This window comes from Papio anubis, chromosome 14, assembly GCF_008728515.1.
Source record: "Papio anubis isolate 15944 chromosome 14, Panubis1.0, whole genome shotgun sequence".
In the NCBI taxonomy this organism is placed as follows: Eukaryota; Metazoa; Chordata; class Mammalia; order Primates; family Cercopithecidae; genus Papio; species Papio anubis.
In genome coordinates this window covers 92,403,974-92,426,839 of record NC_044989.1, presented here as the reverse complement: position 1 = coordinate 92,426,839, position 22,866 = coordinate 92,403,974, and the positions used below count along the sequence as shown (strand labels likewise).

Sequence of the window (22,866 nt, the reverse complement as noted above, 5' to 3'; positions counted from 1 at the left end):
GAGTTATTATCCTTAGAGTTTTCCCATGGAAGGACGAACAAGGCCAGAAGTGAGATGTTATTTCTCCAAATCTACTAAAACGCAGAGGCAAAGGTTCTACAGGCCTTCCAAACTAAGGCTATTATCCCTAATTCAGGACCTTGTCCCCTTTTTTGGCAGGTGGTAACTTTCTTCCCTGGCCCTCTGGGTTCCATGTTAATGAATGTTCTACACTTAACCCTCATTTAACATAAGTCCATGGCTTTTAAACAATCCTCTGTCTTTTGATGTTAATTTGTGGTTACTGGAAAAAATCGCTCCCTGGTGAGAAAGTCCATATGTCATCTTTGTGAGGGTCCTAGGTTAGCAGGTCCTATCTTGTCAGGCAAATTAGAGGGGGAGAGTAGCCAGCAGTAAAACTGACCCTCATCACTGATAAGGAAAAGAGAGATTGCTAAAATGACCCAGGGATAATCCATTTTGTTTGGCAGCATTCCTTTGAGGGTCTCAGCCCAACATTTTTAAGGGCATAAACAAGGCGATTATAAATTTCATAAGGAATGGATAGCAGCCAGACATATGAGAGAATAATGGACAGAACTGGCATAGATCCTGGGCCAATTTGCCAAATTTTGGATCCACTGTATGTTGTTTAACTTTCTCATTTTACTCTCCCTTGAGCCAGTTCAATCCAGAAGGATTCACCCCATATCCCAGCAAGGAAACCAGAAGGTTGGTGGCGGGGAGATGAAGTTTCACAAGTTGACTTCTGAATTTGTGATCATCTTAGTTAAGATCATTTGGGATGCAAGTAAAAGAGATCAATTATAAACTTTCTCCAGCAAGAACGAAGAATCAATCTTAAGGAGGAAGAGGTGGGGGGTGGAGAGAGAGAGAGAGAGAAAGTTCTGGAATTTAGCTCTCATGAGAACCAGGGACTGGAAAGGGGTCTGGAGTCCCTGACTCCATGCTAGGGGGTCTCTCTCGGGACCCATAGTCTCAGCCTTTGCCCCTCTTGGTGTCTGCCCATTCTTGCTCTTCTCTGCATTTGTGACTGTCCATTGCTATGGAATTTATAGCATCTCTTTTCCAGCCACACTCTGAGATGGTGTTTCTCAGATCAAATGCTGAATCCCCATCTCAGTTGAGTCAGAGTCCTTTCCAACTCAGCCATGAACGTGTCATGAGCGTGCCGGCGGACGCCCCATCTCTGTAGGTGCTAAGACAGTTCCCAAAAAATAGCAGCTGAGCAGATATCTATTATAATGTGTGTGGTAGTTTTAAAAATATTTTCTAATACTGTAAAGCTGGTGTATAGAAATGGAGTTTAATTTTGTATGTTTATCTTATAATCAACAACCTAGTTAAATTGCTACATTAATTCTAACGATCTGTTTGTAGTTCTTTTGGGTTTCCTATGAAGATAGTCCTATCATCTGAGAAAAATGATAGCTTTGGTTCTTCCTTTCCAATGATTTACATTTGTTTCTTTGTCTATATTATAGAAGTGGCAAGAACTTCCAATGCAGTGGTTAAAGGAAGTGGTTCATAACAGGCACCTGTATTTTATCCTTGACTTTAAAAGAAATGTGTTTACTATTTCACCATTAAGGATATTATTTGATGTGGGACTTGTGCAGATATTCTTTATTATGTTAAGGAAAAGCCTGTTTTACTCTTCATTTATAAACAGTTTTGTGCATGTCTGGATTTATTTGATTTGTTTTAAAATTTAAATATAGTCATTTTATGGAAATTATTTTTCTGCATTTATTTTATTGAGATGATTGCACATTTTCTTCCCTTTAATCTGTTAATGTGGTGAATTTACATTAACAGATTTTCTAATGTTAACAAATCTTGCGTTTCAGGATATATACAACTCAGTCATGATGTATGTGTGTGTATTTAAAAAGCTGCTGATTTCGTTTCCTGATATTTGTTTAGGGTTTTCTGCTCTGTGATTATGAATGAGGTTGGCCTCTGCTATTCTTTTCTAGGGGTGTCCTTAATCTAGTTTGGATATCCAGGCTACATCACCCTCATTAAATGACTTGGTGGTGTTCCTTATTTTTCTGTTCTCTAGAAGAGTTTGTATAGAATTGAATTATCTGTTCCTTGAATATTTGTTTCAAATATAACTATAAGGCTAAACAGACCTTGTGGTTTCTTTCTAAGAACATGTGAAATGATTGGTTCTGTTTCTTTCCTGGTTATAAGCTATTCAGCTTTTCTTTTCTTCTTGAGTCATTTTTGCTAATTTTTATTTTCCTAGTAATTTGTCCGTTTCTTTTTATTTTTAAAATTTATCAACCATAAAGTCTATGATACCCTTTGCTCTTTTTAACCCCTGCTGTATGGGTAGTTACGCCCCTTTGCCATTTCTAATATTGTTTGTTTCCCACAACCACCTTGTCACTTGATCTATTTTGTATATTTTTTCAAATAATAAACTTTTGGCTTTGTTGATCCTCTCCACTATATCTGGTTTTTCTATTTCATTGATTTTTATCTTTATTACTTCTTTTCTTCTGAGACAAGGTTTCACTGTGTCACCCAGGCTAGAGTGCAGTAGCGTGATCACAGCTCTTGGGCTCAAGTGACCCCCCCACCTCAGCCTCTCAGGGAGCTGGGATTACAGGTGTGTGCTATCATGTCCAGCAAATTTTTAAAATTTTTGTTGAAATGGGGGTCTCACTATGTTGCCCAGGCTAGTCTCAAACTCCTGGGCTAAAACCATCCTCCTGCTTCAGCCTCCCAAAATGTTGGGATTACAGGAGCGAGCCACCATGTCTGGCCATTACTTATTTTCTTCTACTTTCTTTGGGTTTATTCTCCTGCTCCTCCTATAGTATCTTAATTTGAATGTTATCTTATTTTCTCCATTTTTCTTTTTCTATTATTAACATTTAAAGTGATAAATTTTCTTTTTAAATGCTGCATTGGTTATCTCAACCATGATTTGATATATAAGATTTTCAGTTTATTGATTCTAAATTTATTTTAATTTCCATGGTGACTTATTTGACCTATGAATTCGTTGATTATGTTTTTCAGTTTTCTAATGTCTGGTGTTAAAAAAAAATAGCCAACATTTGTAGAATTCTTACTCTATGTCAAGTATCTGTCTTCACTCTTTACATTCATTAACATAAATTCTCACAATGACCCTATAGAGAAGGACTGTTCTGACCCCAATATTATGTATGTGAAAAATGGGACACTGGGAGTTTAAGCAAGTTGCCCAAGATCACACGGCTCCCGAGTTGGCGGAGCTGAGATTCAAATCCAGGCTGTTTGGCTAGGCAGTGTAACTACCGTACACTAGTGGCTTTTTTTTTTTTTTTAAATTACAGTTCTTGTTGTTATTATAATTACTGTTCTACATATATATATATATATTTTTTTCAATTAATTCCGTCATAGAGAAAACGGCCCGTGTCATTTTTCAAAAAATTTCAAAAAAATTTTTTGACCTTTTTTTATGGCCTGTTCTGTGATCTAGAGGCTGGTCAGTTTCCATGTGTGCCTCAGAGGAGTATGTCTTCTGCAATTGGATGCAGGGTTTCAAAGGTGACCAATAGATCAAGCTTCTTAGTGGCATTCTTCAACTATGCCCTATTCTTACTCAGGTTTTGACCTGACTGATCTGTCAATCATTGAGAGATGTGTGCTGAAATCTCCCACTGTTGAGAGTGGATTTGTCAGTGTATCCATCCATTTTTATACTGCTATAAAGAACTACCTAAGACTGGATAATTTATGGAAAAAAAAAAAAGGTTTAATTAACTCACAGTTCCACAGGCTGTACAGGAAGCACGGGTGAGTGTCCTCAGGAAACTTACAACTGTGGCGGAAGGTGAAGGGGAAGCAATTATGTCTTACCATGGCAGAGCAGGAGTGAGAGAGATAAGTCAGGGGGAGCCGCACACTTTTAAATGATCAGATCTCGTGAGAACTCACTCATTATCGTGAGAACAACAAGGGGGAAATCCACCCCATGATCCAGTCAATTCCCACCAGGCCCCTGCTCCAGTTGGACATGAGATTTGGGTGGGGACGCAAACCCAAACCATATCAGTGACTCTTTGTAATTCTATCAATTTCAGTCTCATTATTTTGACATTGCATTATTAGATGTTTATAAGTTTTAAATTGTTATATTTTCCTAGTGAATTGAGTCTTTGATCTTTATGTAATTGACTCCCTTTATCAATAGCAATGCCTTAAAATGTGTTTTGTCTAACATTAACATAAGGACAAAAGCCTCCATTTGGTTGGCATTTACCTGTTATATCCTTATAGTTTCAACTTTTCTGTGTTATTGTGTTTATGTGTCTTATAAACAATGTTTGTCTATCTTCGAAATTGAATCTACCTTGATAATCTCATTTTATCTGTTTAGTCCAAGTAATTATTGTCATCACTGACATATTTGAATTTATGTTTTCCATCTTACACTTGTTTTCTATTTGTCGAGTCTTATCTTTGCTTGTTTGGACTTACAACCTTCAGCTTTATGGTGTTTATTTTCCCCTTTCCATTTTTCCCTTTTCTGGTTTTCACTCTACTTGTGCTTATTTTGTGGCCACCCTAGCAATTTTAACATGCACATTTAACTTGCAAAGTCTAAAGTTAATTATTAGCATTCTTTTCTCCCAATAATAGAAGAGCTTAGATTGCTTTAGCTAATCATCGGCTCCCACCCTCTAAATTACTGTTGTCCACTACTCCAGTACTGTGTTTTTAATCCCACAAATTAGCCATCATGTTTATTATTATATGGGATCATTTTTTCTTTAGAGTTACCACCTTTTCCCAATGTCTTTGCTCACAATTCCTTCTTGCATCTCTGTAGTTGTTTCCTGGTTTCTGGAGGACTTTCTTCTAAACACCATTTAGTGTGGGTCTGTAGTTATTGTCTCAATCTGTCTGTTTCATCTCAATGTAGAAAAGTTACATATTGTTCAGTATAGAATTCATTGTTGATAGTTATTATCTCTTAACACTTTGAAGTTTTGCTTATCTGGATTTCCTTGTTGCTGAGGAATCAGCTATCTTTTCATGGCAGTCTATTTTTTCTTTCTGTTTCTTTTAAGATATTTTCTTTGTTGTCATGACCTATGGTTTCACTACAATATGTATAAATATAAATTTGGTTGTATTTTTCCTGTCTGGATTCATTTGAGGTTGGTAACTATGTGGATTTGTGTCACTAACGATTCTGTAACATTTTAGGCCGTTGACATTTGGAATATTGTTTTCTTTGCATTATCTCTTTCTAGGCATATTAGGCTAATATCAATATCTGCTGCCTCTGCAGTTTTGATTCTGTTGATTTTTTAATCTTCTGTTTGTTTTTTATTTGCCCTTGTGTTTTGTGAGCAGCCTGTGAATAAGTAGGTGGCTGCTGCAGTGCTAACTGCCTCTTTCATTCTCAGCGCTCAGCAAGCCCTTCATTGTCTGCCTCCATCCCCACCCCCAGCTAGTCCACCTCTCTCTCTCTCTCTCTCTCTCTCTCTCTCTCTCTCTCTCTCTCTTTTTCTGTCTCTTGCCACCTATGGTCTGTGTCCCACTCAGCAGCTGGAGTCATCTTTTAAAATCACAAATCATCTGATTCCAAAGCTTAGAATTTATTTTTAACTTTACATTTCACCTAACATAAAATAAATCCCCAAGATGGCTGCTGAGGCCCCGCGTGACTTGACCCCTGTCTGCCCCCAAAGGCTTCTCTTTGGGCCCCTCCCCGCTCACTTATCATCTCCAGCCCAGCCTTCTTTCCAGGCCCTGGACATTCTGTGCCCCTTCATGCCTCAGGGCATTTGCACAGGCTGCTCTCTCAGCTGGAACAAGCATCCTCCCGTTCCCAGATTGGCTGAATTCCCTTCTTTAAGTTTCCAAGTTAAGCCCTCTGAAATCCATCTCTGGCATCCAGGTTGGAGGAGGTCTCTCTTGCTATTTGTTTTCTTACAGAGCCTCCCTGCCGCCATCTTTTCCTTTCTGGCATTTGCCACGGATTTTTTTCTTTTTCTTTTTTTTTTTTTTTTGAGATGGAGTCTGGCTCTGTTGCCCAGGCTGGAGTGCAGTGGTGCGATCTCAGCTCACTGCAGTCTCTGTCTCCCAGGTTCAAGCAATTCTCCTGTGTCAGCCTCCTGAGTAGCTGGGATTACAGGCATGCACCACTACACCTGGCTAATTTTGTATTTTTAGTAGAAACGGGGTTGTTGGTCAGGACGTTCTCAAACTCCTGAACCACCTGCCTCAGCATCTCAAAGTGCTGGGATTACATGTGTGCCACAGATTTTTAATTACCTATTTTATTTGTCCACCTGGCCAATGCCTCTCTCTCCCATGAGGACAGGGCCATGGCTATAGTTCACTATGGGTAGCGTAGTCCCTAAGATGGAGGGAGCCTTGGTATGCATTCGGTGACAGAATCCATGAAGGAACTCCCTCCTGCCCACTCTGTCCAGCAAATAAATCATGGGAGTGCAGGGCAGCAGCGACAGGGTCCCCTCAAAGCATGCGGCAGGATGGGGCAACCTGCCATCACTCCCCTGGACTCAGAATCCGGAATTCAGGAGACCCAACCCAGATCTCAGCTGTCACAAGACAGGTTGCAGTGACTCTCCATGCTCCCAGATCCCCTCACGTACGGGTTCTGCACCTGTGGGCACGGTGGAGGTCACAGGCATAAAATTAGTGCCACCCGAAGACACGGTGCCTCTAGGTTGGTGGGTCAATCTCTGTATTTTTAATTGGTCTCCTTGAACAAATAAGATAAGATTGATTTCATGTTTTGTCGTCTTCAGATGAACGGAATTTACCCTCATTTGTTTAAAAAAGGGGAAAGAATGCCTGTTTCTGATTTGTTCTGATACATTTATTAAATGTAATCATATAGTAAAAAATTCAGCGATGTTAAAAACAGCAGGAAAATATTAAACTTTCCATGTACAAAGTTTGGATCATAAAATATGTTTCGTGGGGCTCTCACTGAAACGGGACACAACCTTCATGACACTCACAATTAGTTGCTAAGAGGCTCGATGTAACCCAGAAGGCAGAGAGTGGAGGAGCTGTCTACCAAGTGGGCTCTTGCTTCACAGAGCCCAGGCTCTGGCTGCTTCCCTCTGTGAGGCTTCCGCTGGCATTTGGAACATGGGTTTAGAGTTCCCTCTGTCTATCTCATGTTTCTTTCTCTCCTTCTTAGGAATAAAGTAAGCTCACGGAAAATCTTACTTTTTTGTTCAGATGGAACCTGTTTCTTGTGTACCACCCTTTTATTTCCCACTACCCATCGACCCCACCAATAAACAAATGAATATCCCCACTCAGGAGTCCAATGTAGAAAGGAGAAAAATTTCTTTTTGTAATGAAAACCTAAGGTGCTACTTACTGAGTGCCTTGAGTTGATGGCTTAGGAAAGGGCTTCCTCAGACTCCAAAAGATTTGTTCATGTTGGAGAAGCAGTTAACATTGATTTATCTCTGGTCATGAACAGACACGGTTCAAGCTAACACTTCCCACATGCTGTGTTTGTCTGTGCTGTCTGCTATACAAAGTGCCACAGACTGGGTGGATTAAACAACAGGAATTTCTGTTCTCACAGCTCTGGAGCTGGAAGTCTGGGATCCAGGTGTGGGCAGGGTTGGTCTCTTCTGAGGCTCTCTTCTTGACCTGTGGATGACCATCTCCTGCCTGTGTCTTCACATGTTCCTCCGTCTGTGTCTGTGTCCTGATGTCCTCTTATAAGGATGCCAGTAAGTATTGCTTTAGGGTTGCCCAATTACCTCGTTTAATCTTAATTACCGCTTTTAAGGTCCTGTTTTGAAATACAGTCACATTGAGGTTGTGGGGGTTAGGACTTCAATATAAGAATTTTGTGGGGGACCGGGGCAGTGGCTCATGCCACCCAGCACTTTGGGAGGCTGAGGCAGGTGGATCACCTAAGGTGAGGAGTTCGAGACCAGCCTGGCCAACATGGTGAAACCCGTCTCTACTAAAAATACAAAAAAAAGCCGGGCATGGTTGCGGGCGCCTATAATCCAGCTTATGCTGGAGGCTGAGGCAGAAGAATCGCTTGAACCTGGGAGGTGGAGGTTGCAGTGAGGTGAGATCGCGCTGCTGCACTCCAGCCTGGGTGACAGAGTGAGACTCCGTCTCAAAAAAAAATAAAAAGAAATTTTGGGGGGACACAATGATGTAGCCCATAGTGCCTGTGTATGCATGTGTGTGTACATACACACACATGCACACACACACATGCACACGCGCACACACGCATGCGTGTACACACACACATGCACACGCATGCACCCACATGCACACACACACACTCTCAGGCATACGCTCTGTACTTTTCTATAGGCCTCTTCCAGCTAAATTTTTAGTTTTAATCTGAGATATAGCAAAGGCCCAGTGATTAGGTCTTGCAATGAAACGATTCCCTACAGAGACATATGGGGTGAGAACCCCATACACCTTCAGCGAAGCATCATTGGCCACGTATCGGCTGTGGGGAGACCTGGCTGGCCCAGCACACAGGCCAGTCTGTGTGCAGAATGGTCCCTGACAACTGGAACAACCGCTGTTGGTTCAGGGGCCCTCACGCTGCAATCAGCACCACCTCAGCTGGGAAGGACAGGGATGTTTTAGGGAACTGATCCCCCAGGCTCCCATTCAGTCGGCAGCTCCAAGTGGACACAGAAGCCTGTGAATCGTGTGATGTGGCAGCCTTCCTGCTGAGCGGGCATCTGTGGTACCCTGGTTAAAGCCAAGACAATTCAGAGGCTGAGAGAAATGAAATCGAATCCCCAGGGGACTGAGGGAGCCCGTGGGCATCAGATGGAAGGAAAACGCCCCATGGCAGGAATGGGAGTGGAGAGCGTGAAATGCAGGCATGGCAGTTTCCCCAGAATACTTTGGATTTCCCTGGACAATGCCACAGAGGACCCTGGGCATCCTGGGACACCAAGGAGCCTGCGCTTCCTCCTGGGCAGATGCAGGTTCTCATCTGTCGGCTCCTGGAGGTCTGCACTGGAGAGGAGAACATTTGGCACCTGGCATGACTCCTGTAGAGCAGTCCCTGCCCTGCCCTGGGAGCTAATGGGTATTTTCCACCTGCTGCAAAAATAGACTTGATTCAGATACCTCATCCTGAGATTGGCTTACCCAGGCCTACACAGCCCCTCCAGGCAGACAAGACCCCTCACATGTTACCACTGAATGAAACACAGGGTCCAGGCAGATGGAATTCCAGGGACAGAGTGGGGCAAACCTTGGAATCTTGCTTGACTGAGTGTGGATGGCCCCTTGGCCTGACTCAAGGCTTGAGGGAGATGACAGAGGGTTCATTGAGGATGCCAGGGCCCTCCATGTGGCTCTGCACTCAGGCTCTGCACACTGTCTCTCCTGAGCCTGAAGCCACAGCCCTGCCCTGCCCCATGAACCCCAGGCAGGAGGCTGTCGGCTCTTGACCCAGCTGGGTCTGGGGTGACATTCAGCTTCAGAAGTCATGCTTTTCTCCCAGCCCTGTGGATCCCACTCAGCATCAGGTGGCTAGTGCAGGAAGCCCTCTGCCTTTGTTTCTCTTGGGCACCTGCTCAAAGTCCCTTTATGTGCAAAGTCTTTATTACTTGTTTCCTCCGTCTCCACTTCCTCCCCCTGAAAAGAGCTGATGGCCATTTGTCACTGGGGCCCAGGAGAGGCTCCTTCCTTCCCTCTCACCTGGGCTCTTTGTCCTGTGCCACACCTGTCCTGGTCTTTGTGAGGCATGGCCATCTCCACGCTGGACTGATAGAAGTCCACCTCGCATCCTTTGAGAGAGCTTGAGTCACCTCTAGTTGCCATTTCTAGCCTCCCTCCCCGCCAACCCCCGAGAATGAGGGATGCTGGGACACTGCCCAGGTTCAGCATTCAGCACCGCAGGCTATAGAAGCTAAGGCAAGGTTTCCATTCACCATTCTGCACACATTCTTCTTTCAGTGATGACTGCATATATCAATAGCAGTGTTCAGTAAGGGCCAAGTAAGACCAGGATCTCAGAGTTAAAGTTGAGCACCACATAGAGGCCGGAGCAGCACAAGGCAGGGGTTGGGGACAGGTGGGAAAATTGCTACCCGCTACCCAAGGCCACAGGTTATCCCAGTCAGATCCAGAGGCTGGAAGAGAGGAGTATAAGGCTGTTTGTCTTAAATAAAGGGCAGGGTGCTAGAAAGCGAAGGTGGTGGGTGGGGCAGCTGTTTTAAACAGAGAGGCAGGGATACCTTTCTTGCAGTGGAACTTCTTCAGACCTGAGATGGAAATGAAATGAGGGAGCCCCACGGAGGTCTGAGGGGAGTATTCCAAACAATGAGAACAGGATTGCAAAACTCTTGGGAAGTGGGCAAACTGGTGTGGCCAGAATGAACCCAAGCAAGGTGCAGGGAAACCTCACTGAACTTCAGTTTTTTCATTCTGAAAAGTGGAGTGATGAGACGTGAGAAGTAGAAATGATACATTGTATGTAGTGCATATGGAAGTTGACCCTCGGTAGTGGCCTCCATGACTGTCCCTACTCTAGGCACACGTTGTGGTGCTGATCTGTAAAGACGTGTGAAGGTCTCCTCTGACTGTACCTTCCATGTGCGGTCATGGCCCTCCTCCTCTCACAACTTTCCATGGCTCCCTTTTACCCAGATCAGCTCCATTGTTGGCTTCCGGGTCTTTCATTTCCTCCCCCACCAATCCCGCCAACTCCTCCCTCCATCCTTGTGATCCTTAGTCCAATCCTGAGCCTCTTTCTTGGGGTCTTTCTCAGGCACCCATTTACCTTCCACCTTGGGAGGTTGTGAATGACTTTTTTCTTTCTTTCTTCCTTTTTTTTTTTTTTTAATAGTGCTTGTGTATTACTTTTAGTAATTAATTTAAAAAACCCAAAAAGGTCATTTTTAGTTAAAAAAGATACGGACACACATGCACAAACTGTTTATAATCGTTTGTCCCCCAAGAATTTGAGGCCTCAACTATAGAATTTAAGTCACTCAAGGAGACTCAGATTGCAATCCCCATTCAGTGACTGCTCTATGCCATGGGTCTTTCTCTAAGCCACATACACATTTACCCAGAACATGGATGCTGGGACTTTCTAAGCCTGGCTAGTTTCTCAGTGGGTCACCTCAGGCTCCCAAGGATTGAGACTCCTGGGAGGCCAGGCCTTTCTGGCTTATTCTAAAGACATTAGATCATAAATGCACCTTGTTATTTTCAGGAGATAGAAAGCAACTTGACAACCACGACCCTGCCTCGCATGTGTTGGACTTTGATTTTTCTTGTTGCCATTTCATTTTCAGTTACCTGCAAGTTGTTTGAGGGCTGTGAGCCTTGTTACCTCAGCTCTCAAGGGCCAGGTAGAGTCCAGAATCAACACCCCGTTTCACTTGACTTTCAAACTAGAAGAGGAGCTCACAGCTGAGTTTCACCAGGTAGGAGAAAAAGGAATTTTATTGTATGTGAAGAGCTGATACAGAACATCTTTGTGCTCCCAGAACTCCATTGCCTGTTCTTTGGGAGACTTCTGGTGTCTGTTTGCTGGTTCTGCCCTTTGAGTAGAGTCTCTTTCTGGTCATTTCAAAACTGGATCGCCTGACTTCAGGGCAGGGTGGAAATGTCAGAGAACAACAAAGAGCCGGTTGCCCTCTCCTTCACTGGAGGAGAGCAGAGCAAAATGCTCAGGAAAAAAAAGCACTTTGTTTCTTCAACATTAGTATTTTGAGTGTTTTGCAGCTCAGCTTCTTAGGTATAACCACTGCTTCTCAACACTGAGGTACTGTATTAGTCTGTTCTCATACTGCTTAATAAAGACATACCCGAGACTGGGTAATTTATAAAGGAAAGAGGTTTAATGGACTCACAGTTCCATATGGCTGGGGAGGCCCCACAATCATGGCAGAAGATGAAGGAAGAGCAAAGTCACGTCTTACATGGTGGCAGGCAAGAAGGCATGTGCAGGGAACTACCCTTTATGAAACCATCAGATCTTGTGAGACTTATTCACTATCATGAGAGCAGGGCAGGAAAAACTCACTGCTGTGATTCAGTTACCTCCCACCGGGTCCCTCCCATGACACGTGGGGATTATTACAATTCAAGATGAAATTTGGGTGGGGACACAGAGCCAAACCCTATCAGGTGGTATATTTAGTGTTACTCTTCTTCCACATCAGAACTTGACAGATGATTCAAGAACATTCCAACACAATCCTGAACCTCACTTGCTTCATCTGTAAAATGAGGATAATGCCTACTTCGCAGGGCCATTGTGAGGATTAAAGGGATTCTGTGAGGTAAAGGAAGTCTGTGTGAAGTCCCAGCACAGTATCTAGCATAGAGGGCACTGTAGAATGAGAAGGGTGAAGATGAGTCCACTGTAGCCTTATGGGGAAATCACTCTGAGGCAGGACCACACTTCATCAGAATCTGATTTCGTGTGGTTTGCCCACAAGGCAGTTTTAATCCTGTGATTATTATGGGGTGGGGGGATGTGAACTTCTGATTGGAAATGTTACTGATTTACTTACCCATGAACAAAATCAGTTTAACCTTATGAAGGTAATTAAGGCTTCTGCTGGGGACTCCTTTGCTTCTGTAAACTGCAGGTGGTAACACCGCCCAGTCAGCCTTGATGGGGAAGAGGGAAAGGTGGCCGGGCCTTCCAAGGTGGCTCTCCCCACAGGAGCAGGACCGATGCTTACAAGTTTTCAGGGCTCTGAGGGCGGCAGGAACCCGGAAATCCAGGCTTCTAGGACCCCTGTGGCCATTTTCAGAAATGGAGCAGGTCCCCCAGGCATGAAGGGTACCTGGAGATTCAAGAGTATGACTGCCCATGGGCCTCTGTGGCTTGAAAATATTATCGGGGCAAAACTTGTCATTCCTTATTCAGAGCTAAAGTGCTCATTGCACATAGTCCTGGGAGAAATAACAGGACAATCAGCTCTGACGTGACGGACACAGGCAGAAGTGATTTGTGGAAGTGGGCTTGGACAGAGGGAGCAATTCTGGAGGTTTAACTGGGAGAACAAAGAGCTGGAAGAAGGAGGTAGTGCAGAGGCCCTCAGAAGGGGAACGACCTGGAGCCACACAGAGATGGGCTTTGCTTCCTTCATGTTTTGCTTGGGACCGAACTTGCTTTCTCCTGTGTAGCTGATTCTCTGGTTTGTGTGCAGAAACACTGCCAACACTGCCATTTAAATAAGGATTTCAGGAAGTAGAAGGGAAAAAAATACTGGAGTGAGAATTTATGGTGCAAAGTATTTAATGATATTAAGATGCAGAGTGGCAATTTAAGACATTTTGCTGCCTCTCAGGGAGTTTTGTAGGTATACAGGCTAATTTTCAGAAGGCTTGCTGGGGGTAGGGGAGAAATCATTTGCCTACATACGGTGAGGTATAATCACTAGTACCTTGGCATTTATTAGAATTTGGAAGAAAGATGGAAAAAAATCAGTCTACTTTTTTTTTTTTTTTTGAGACAGAGTCTCACTCTGTCGCCCAGGCTGGAGTGCAGTGGCCGGATCTCAGCTCACTGTAAGCTCCGCCTCCCGGGTTCACGCCATTCTTCTGCCTCAGCCTCCCGAGTAGCTGGGACTACAGGCGCCCACCACCTCGCTCGGCTAGTTTTTTATATTTTTAGTAGAGATGGGGTTTCACCGTGTTAGCCAGGATGGTCTCGATTTCCTGACCTCATGATCCGCCCGTCTCGGCCTCCCAAAGTGCTGGGATTACAGGCTTGAGCCACCACGCCTGGCCCAGTCTACTTTATTGAAATCTTTTGCAGAAATGTGATACAACCATTTTCTTTTTTTTCCTCTCTCTCTTTTTTTTTTTATTATACTTTAAGTTCTAGGGTACATGTGCACAACGTACAGGTTTGTTACATATGTATACATGTGCCATGTTGGTGTGCTGCACCCATTCACTCGTCATTTATATTAGGTATATCTCCTAATGCTATCCCTCCCCCTTCCCCTTCCCCCACCCCGCAACAGGCCCTGGTGTGTGATGTTCCCCTTCCTGTGTCCAAGTGATCTCATCGTTCAGTTCCCACCTATGAGTGAGAACATGTGGTATTTGGTTTTTTGTGATTGGAATAGTTTGCTGAGAATGATGGTTTCCAGCTGCATCCATGTCCCTACAAAGGACATGAACTCATCCTTTTTTATGGCTGCGTAGTATTCCATGGTGTATATGTGCCACATTTTCTTAATCCAGTCTGTCATTGATGGACATTTGGGTTTGTTCCAAGTCTTTGCTGTTGTAAATAGATGACGCAACCATTTTCAAATAGTTTTTATTACCACCAAAGCAATATTCATGAACTAAAAGCTAATGTAAGGAATCAAAATTCTTACAGTGGTTACTTTGACTAGGAGAAATAGGATTGTTTTCCTCTTTTCAATTTTCTGTATATTTTTTAATTTTAAAGAAAATGTGAGTCCTGTATAATGATAGAATCACACATTTAAAATGTGTGGTGTTTTTTTGCTTTTTTCTGCAATAGGGTTACATGATGGAAAATGGAATCTCAGGCTTAAGGTGTGACACAGATACGTTTGCCACTTTTGAAGGTGACACTGTCGTTATGCTTCAGGTAAGATTCGGGAAATGTTTTCAAGATCAAGAGTTATCCAGAAGTCTGAAGTGTTTCATATGTTTTATCTTTTTCTGATTGCCTTATTTAATTGGCAGGTGCTTTCCTGTGAGGCACTTGATATTTGTTGTAGCTGAACGGGGGATTAAATTATTTCTCTCTTAGCTGATCTTTGACTTTGAATTATATCTTTTTGGTTAAAGAAAACCACTTATACATAGTGGGTCAGATTCTTCTACTGGGAAGGGCATTTTGAAAGAGTATGTAAGGGCCCAGAAGATGAGCAAGCGAAAGACATGAAAACCCAATTTACAAAAGAACGACAACGGATCAGCCTCTTAATGATCAAGGAAATGCATATTAGACTCTTCTGCAATACTGTTTTCCTTTCTCAACCCAGTCGGCTCAGGTTTTAAAGTATGTTGAAGTCCCTGTGCTGGCACGGGGCGTCCTCTTGCATGTTGCTGTTGAACCATGTATAATTCTACTTCTGGGCTGTATTTTAAGGTAACAGCCTGAAATACAGAAAACTTTAAGGCACAAACATTTTCACCAGTACATTATTTATTATAGCAATAATGTTGGAGTCCAAATTTTCAACAATAGGAAAATTATTATACAGTATAAATCATGCTCTGGCCATTCAGTGGGGAATTATATAGCTTTTAAAATAGTGTTTTCAAAGAGTGCTATTTATAACCGAAATTTAAAACTCATGGTGAGTAAAAATGATACAAAAACGTACAAGTCATGCATTGCTTAACAACAGGAACATATTCTGAGACATGTGTCATTAGGCCGTTTCATCGTTGTGTGAACTTCATAGAGTGCACTCACACAAACCTAGATGGCACAGCCTACTCCGCACCTAGGCTCTGTGGTGGAGCCTATTGCTCCCAGGATGCACGCCTGTAGGGCATGATACTCTACTGAATACCACAGGCTACTGCAACATAATTCTTGTTTGTTTACTGATACATAATATTTTTACATATATAAGGGATACATGCGATATTTTGTTACATGTCTCGAGTGTGTAATGATCAAGCCAGAGTTCTTAGGGTGTCCATCACCTCGAGTATTTATCATTTCTATTTGTTGAGAACATTTCAAGTCCTCTCTTCTATGTATTTTGAAATATGCCGTATATTGTTGTTAACGATAGTCACTCTACTCTGCCATGGAACATTATAACTTATTCCTTCCACCTGACTGTATATTTGTACTGATTGGTCAACTTCTGTTCATCCCCCCTACCCCCCCACACACCTTTCCCAGCCTCTGGTATCTATCATTCTAATCTTTACTGCTATGAGATCAACTTTTTTCGCTCCCATGTATGAGTAAGAACATGCCATATTTGTGTTTCTGTGCCTGACTTATTTCACTTCCCATAATGACCTCCAGTTCCATTCATGTTGCTGCAAATGAAATGATTTCATTTTTTATGGCCAAATAGTATTCCATTAAATATATATATACACACACATACACACACACACACACACACACATTTTCTTTGTTCATTTCTTCATGTGATGGGTATTTAGGTTGATTCCACATCTTTGCTATTGTGACTAGTGCTGCAAATGTGGGTGCAGGTATACCTTTGATATATTGATTTATTTTTCCTTTGCATAAATACCCACTAGTGGGATTGCTGGGTCATAGGGTAGTTCTATTTTTAGGTTTTTTTGTGTGTTTGTTTTGTTTTTGAGAAACCTTCATACTGTTTTTTATAGTGGCTATACTAATTTACCTTCCCACCAACAGTGCCTAACACAATTTTTATGTTTAAGTATTTGTGTTTGGAAGTACATCCAAGCATAGATAAGGTGATGTGTTGTGCTATGACATCATGATGGCAAAGATATCACTAGGTGATGGGAAATTTTTAGCTGGGGCACTTGACTGTATAAAGAATGTGATCGTGATTTGGGGTTTTTAAAAAAGGACAACAGGGACTCCTGGACTGCTAAGATAGAATAGCCCCAATTCCTCACAGATTTTCCTCTTCACAATTAAACTCCCTGGACAAAATACAACAGACAAGCATGGGAAGAGAAGACCCTGGAAGGGGGAGGGAAGAAGGAGACTGCCTAGGGCCTTTGGGACTTGAAGAATGAAACAGCAATAAGGTCTCTGGATTTCCTTATTGTCTCCCATATATCCCAGACAGGATACACGTCCCCTGTATCTCTAATAGGCACACACAAAATATGCTCCAGGAGACACCTAATCCCCTAGTCAAAGGACCAGAAAGATGGTGGCCTGATGACCGAAAATCTTTTTGGTATTACCCATGCTGTACCAGCCAGACACATCAAAAAAGCATAACCACTCTCCCCACCGCCGTTGACAATTTCAGCTTCACTGGGAGCTGATCTTCCACTGGATCCCTGACCTAAGGAAGCAGGCAGAAGCAGGGGTAGTACTCCTATCCCCTACCCAGTGGCGTTTGTGGGGCTGAGCAGGGAGCTCATCTTTTATCCCTCTCCTGGTGGAAACAGGTGGCGCTCAGATTCCCCACCAGAGTAGTGTCAGCAAGGCCCGGTGGTGAATCCACCCCGACTCAGCAGCAACAAGAACCAATGAGGTGGCTTAAGGTGGAGCCCATCACCAGTGTGCTTCCGCTACCCACCCTGGGGCCAACAGGGGTCCAGCAGGAAGCTGAGTCTCTACTCCCATCTGACATCAATTAGACTAACCAGGAGGTGTGAGTAGGGACTAGTCACTACTCTGTGTTCTCCCCACCCCTGGTGTCAGTGGGCCCAGTGAGGAGCTGAAGCTCTGCATCCACAAGACAACAAGAAACTGGATCAAGCAGCGTACAGCAGAGCCAGTGGACACTTTGACCTTTTCCCTCCCTGTCCCCTAAACCCCCAAAGGGGATTTAGTGCGGAGGTGAGCCTCTAGCCTCACCTGGCATCAACAGAATGAAATAGGACGAAGTGGGGGAGTTAATATCCTTCTTCCTCCTCCCCTATTGTGGCAGGAACCAGTAAGCAGCGGAGCCTTCACCTCATCCAGCATCAGTGAGGCACAATGACGTGGTGGGAAATGGGGGTAGTTGGCCCTGTGCTTCCCCACTCCCTTCCCTGATGTCAGCAGGACCAAGAGGAACTGAACTTGCCCCCAACCTGTCTCCAACAAGGCAGCGTGAGTCAGCGCTCCTTCTTCCCCAGCATGGTGTCGATGGGACCCAGCAGGAAAGTGAACATATACCCATCAGGACCTTTTGCTACACTTCAAGATTAAATATCATCTCATAATATCATATCTAAATACACTGGGTACAACAGAACATCACTTGTTACAAAAGAACCAAGAAAATCACAACTTGAATGAGAAAGTCAATAGATGCTGATACCAAGGAGAATCCAATGTTGGAATTATCTGATAAGGATTTTAAAATACCCACTATCAAAGTGCTTCAAAGGTGCACAAAACTGCTACAAATGCTCTTAAAACAAATTTTTAAAATAGAAAAAAAAATAAGCAAATAAAAGGGTACCAAATTCAAATGATAGAGTTAAAAATATAATGCAAGAAACTTGCAGTCTGACCCCAATAATAGATATGATAGAGGGTGGAATCAGTGAATTTGAGGCCAGATCAACAGAATTTACTTAATCTGAACAACAGAGAAGAAAAACATGAACAGAATCACAGGGATTAGTGGAACAATAACAAAAGAGCTAGCATTTGCATTATCAGAGTCTCAGGAGAGAAGTGTGTTGCACAATGTATGCAAAGGAAATACTTCAGACGATTATATTTAAAAAGTGAGGAGGGCAAAGAGACCTAAATGGAGGTAAGGTTTCTACACTTCACTCCGAGTAGTAAAACAGTAATATCGCTAGACTGTGATGAGATATATCACAAGTATTTACATGTAAATAATAAGACTATACAATATGATATTGTGATGTTGTGGGGGAAAACCTGATAGAAATGAAAGGAGAAACAGACGAATCAACAATTATAGTTGGAGATTTCAACACATTTACTTCAATGGTTAACAAAACTACTAGGCAGCAAATCAGAAAGGATAGGAAAGAACTGAAAAACAGGCGCTGCTGGGCCTGCAGGTCTCTGTTGAGCAGTGGAAGCGGGTCTCTGTTCCACAGGATGGGGTTTGTTAGAGCTGTTAAGAATAAGGCGTACTTTAAGAGATACCAAGTGAAATTTAGACGACGACTTGAGGGTAAAACCGATTACTATGCTCAGAAATGCTTGGTGATACGGGATAAAAATAAATACAACATACCCAAATACAGGATAGTAGTTCATGTAACAGAGATATCATTTGTCAGATTGCTTATGCCAGTATAGAGGGGAATATGATAGTCTGTGCAGCGTATGCACACGAACTGCCAAAATATGGTGCGAAGGTTGGCCTGACAAATTATGCTGTAGCGTATTGTACTGACCTGCTGCTGGCCCGCAGGCTTCTCAATAGGTTTAGCATGGACAGCATCTATGAAGGCCAAGTGTAGGTGACTGGCAATGAATACAATGTGGAAAGCATTGATGGTCAGCCAGGTGCCTTTACCTGCTATTTGGATGCAGGCCTTGCCAGAACTATCACTGGCAATAAAATTTTTGGCTTCCTGAAGGGAGCTGTGGATGGAGGCGGGTCTGTCCCTCACAGTACCAAATGATTCCCTGGTTATGATTTTGAAAGCAGGGAATTTAATGCAGAAGTACACCGGAAGCACATAACGGGCCAGAACGTTGCAGATTACATGCGCTACTTAATGGAAGAAGATGAAGATGCTTACAAGAAACAGTCCTCTCAATACATAAAGAACAGCGTAACTCCAAACATGATGGAGGAGATGTGTAAGAAAGCTCATGCTGCTATACATGAGAATCCAGTCTATGAAAAGAAGCCCAAGAAAGAAGTTAAAAAGAAGAGGTGGAACCGTCCCAAAATGTCCCTTGCTCAGAAGAAAGATCGGGTGGCTCAAAAGTAGGCAAACTTCCTCAGAGCTCAGGAGCAGGCTGTTGAGAGCCAAACCAAACAATTTTCTATGAAGATTTTTCGGATAAAGACAATAAACTTATGGACAGCAAAAAAAAAAAAGGGACTGAAAACCGTAATCAAGCAACAGGATTTAATTAAAATGGATGGAACACTCTATTCAACAGGAGGAGCATGCATGTTTTTCAAGCATTGGTGGAACTTTCTTCAAGATGGACTATCTCCTGGGCCATTAAAAAAAAAAAACTCAGCAAATTTAAAAGAATTAAAAAGATATAGAATATGTTTTCTCATCATAATAGAATGAAATGAGAAATCAAGAACAGAAAGAAAAGAAGAATATTTGTAAACACTTAGAAATGGAGCAACATACTTCAACTAATCCATAGGTTAAATAGGAAATTTTAATGGAACGTTAAAAAGACATAGAGATGAGTGAGCATGAACACACAACACATCAAAGTGTATGGGATGCAGATAAAATAGTGCTGAAAGGAAAATTCATAGTACTAAATGCTTATTTTAGAAAAGAGGAAAGGTCTCAAATCATGCACCTAAATCCCTACCTCAAGAACAGTGAAAGAGAAGAGCAAAATAAGTAGAAACCAAACAGAAGAAAGGAAATAATAAAGTTAAGATTATACATTAATAAAATTGAAGCCAGGAGAACAATAGAGAAAATCCATGAAACGAAAGGCTGGCTCTGAAAAGAATCACCAAAGTTGATAACCTCTAGCAAGATTGACAAAGTTAAAAATTAAGAAGGTTCAAATCACCAGTATCAGGAATGAAACAGAAGATATATCTAGAGATCATGCCACCATTAAAAAATAATGAGGTTGCCAGGCATGGTGGCTCACACCTCTAATCCCAGCAATTTGGGAGGCTGAGGCAGGCAGATTACCTGAGGTCAGAAGTTTAAGACCAGCCTGGGCAACATGGTGAAACCCCATCTCTACTAAAAATACAAAAATTAGCCAGGTATGATGGTGCACATCTGTAATCCCAGCTTCTTGGGAAGCTGAGGCAGGAGAATCACTTGAACTTGGGGCGCAGAGGCTGCAGTGAGCCAAGATTGTGCCACTGCATTCCAGCCTGGGTGACAGAGTGAGACTTTGTCTCCAAAAAAAAGGAGGGAATACTAGAAAATAGCTTTACATTGATAAATTTGACGACTTAGAAGAAATGGTCCAGTTCCTCAAAAACTAGAAACTGTCTGACTCAACAAAGTTGAAACAGACAAACTGAATTGTCCTATAATCTTAAAGACATTGAACCCTTCATAATAATATAAAAGCTCCTGAAAAATAGATCTCCCGGCCTTGAAGCCTTGGAGAATTCTATTTACCATTTAAAGAAGAATGTTGCTCTCTCCTCTTCTATTTTCAGAAAATTCTATTTCCAGAAAACAGAAGAGGAGAGGGTACTCCTTGATCATTTTAGAAGGCTAGTATTACTCTGATACTAAAAGTAGACAAAGATAGAGAAAAAAGGAGTAAAGCTACATGATAGTAGCACTCATGAATGTAGATACAGAAATCTTCAACAAAATATTCAACAAATTGAATCTGATAATGTACAAAATGAATCACATGTGGCAACCTAGTGGAATTTATCTCTAATATGCAAGTATGCTTCAACATTCAAAAGTCAGTCAAATGCAATCCACCACATCAACAGACCAGAGGAGAAAAGGTCACATGATCATGTCAGTTTACACAGAAAAAACATTTGACAAAATCCAACAACGATTCATGATAAAAACTCAGCAAACTAGGAAAGAAGAGAATTTCCTCAACTTGAAAAAGAGAGTCTACAAAAATTATAGCTAACATCATGCTTAACAGTGGAACGTTGAATACTGTTCCCCCAAGATTAGGAAAAAGGCAAGAATGTCCATTGTTATTCAACTAGTGCCAAAAGTTTTAGCAGTGCAATAAGGCGATAAAAATAAATTAAAACATAGAGATTAGAAGGGAAGAAAAAACTGTAGCTTTCTGACAAAGTTGCAAAAGCAATCCAGTGGAGGAAAGATGGCCTTTTAAGCAAATAGAGGTGGAGTAATTGGACATCCACAGGCAATAAACTGAACCTCAACCTAAGTCTCACACATTATAAAGATATCTAACTCAAAATGAATTACTTAGATGTAAAATGATAAAGCTTTTAGAAAAAAGGATAAAATCCTTGAGACCTAGGGATAGGGAAGAAGTTCTTAGGGTTGACATCAAAAGCACATTTCATAAAAGGAAAAATTGGTAAGCTGGATTTCATGAAAACTAAATTTTTTGTTCTATGAAAGACCGTGTGAAGAGAATGAAAAGATAAGCTACAGACAGGAAGAATATATTTTCAAATGACACCTCCAACAAAGGACTTGAGTCTAGAATGTATAAAGAACTCTCAAAACTCAACAGTGAAAAACAAACAATCCAATTAGAAAGTGGTCAAAGAACATCAGCAGACATTTCACGGAAGAGGATAATCCCATGACAAACAAGCACATGAAAATAGGTACATCATTGTAGCCATTATGGAAATGCAAATCAAAACTCCTATGAGATATTACTACATTTCTATTAGAATGGCTAAAATAAATATTAATAACATGAAAATTGAATAATCTTTGTGGATTTCACCAACACTGTTTTCCTGGTTGGGATGCCATTAAATGTTGTGTAAAGTGTTACCACTGGGAGAAAACAGTTAAAGGGTGCATAGGATCTCTCTGAATTATTTATTTCTTTTGCTTCATTGCTACAGTTACATTCATGTAAATGCTACAATTACATTTAAAGAATTTTTTTAAAAGGTATAAAACAAAAACCTATGCATGAGTAAGTTTAGAAAGAAATAGAGCAAAATATTGATACCTCTATGTTGTAAGTGGTCTTGACGATTAAAAAAGAACATTCTTTCCATTGTTATTTATCTTAAAAAGTGTATTAGAATGAGGATGGCGGCATGGTATTTAGTGGCAGCTCCCCATTCCCTCTTAGCTTTTAGCAATATCTATAGGAGAGTAGCTTGTTTGGGGGAGAATTGAGACTTACAATTTAACTTGGGCTAGATTAAAAATTGTCTGTTTTTTGTCTCCCTCCTGTTTAAATGTTGCATCAAAAAGTCTTCTTAAGAATATTCAGTAATTCCGACGTTACACTAATTCACATTCTCCATCTCAGCTTGTGATCCAAGTGAGGTTTTTTGACAACTTGCTCTTTGGGAGTATATTTTAAACATAAGCATGTGATTCAACAGCACTTGACCCTGA

The 22,866-nt window shown here is 41.9% G+C and overlaps 1 protein-coding gene and 1 pseudogene across 4 annotated transcripts in view; both read left to right on the top strand.

The window, feature by feature from the left end:
• Window positions 1-7,596: 7,596 nt before the first annotated feature.
• LOC101012313 (acyl-coenzyme A oxidase-like protein) overlaps window positions 7,597-22,866 on the top strand; it is a 163,529-nt gene continuing 148,259 nt past the window's right edge. For all 4 annotated transcript variants that reach the window (XR_002516842.2, XR_002516844.2, XM_021925192.2 and 1 more), the window contains exons 1-3: window positions 7,597-7,742; window positions 11,313-11,444; window positions 14,519-14,608. Coding sequence is in view for 2 of the 4 variants with exons in the window: in XM_021925192.2 (XP_021780884.1) it covers window positions 7,737-7,742; window positions 11,313-11,444; window positions 14,519-14,608 (228 nt within the window). In the remaining 2 variants the exon portion in view is untranslated. The remainder of the gene's footprint in view (window positions 7,743-11,312; window positions 11,445-14,518; window positions 14,609-22,866) is intronic.
• LOC108581731 lies at window positions 16,318-20,492 on the top strand (annotated as a pseudogene).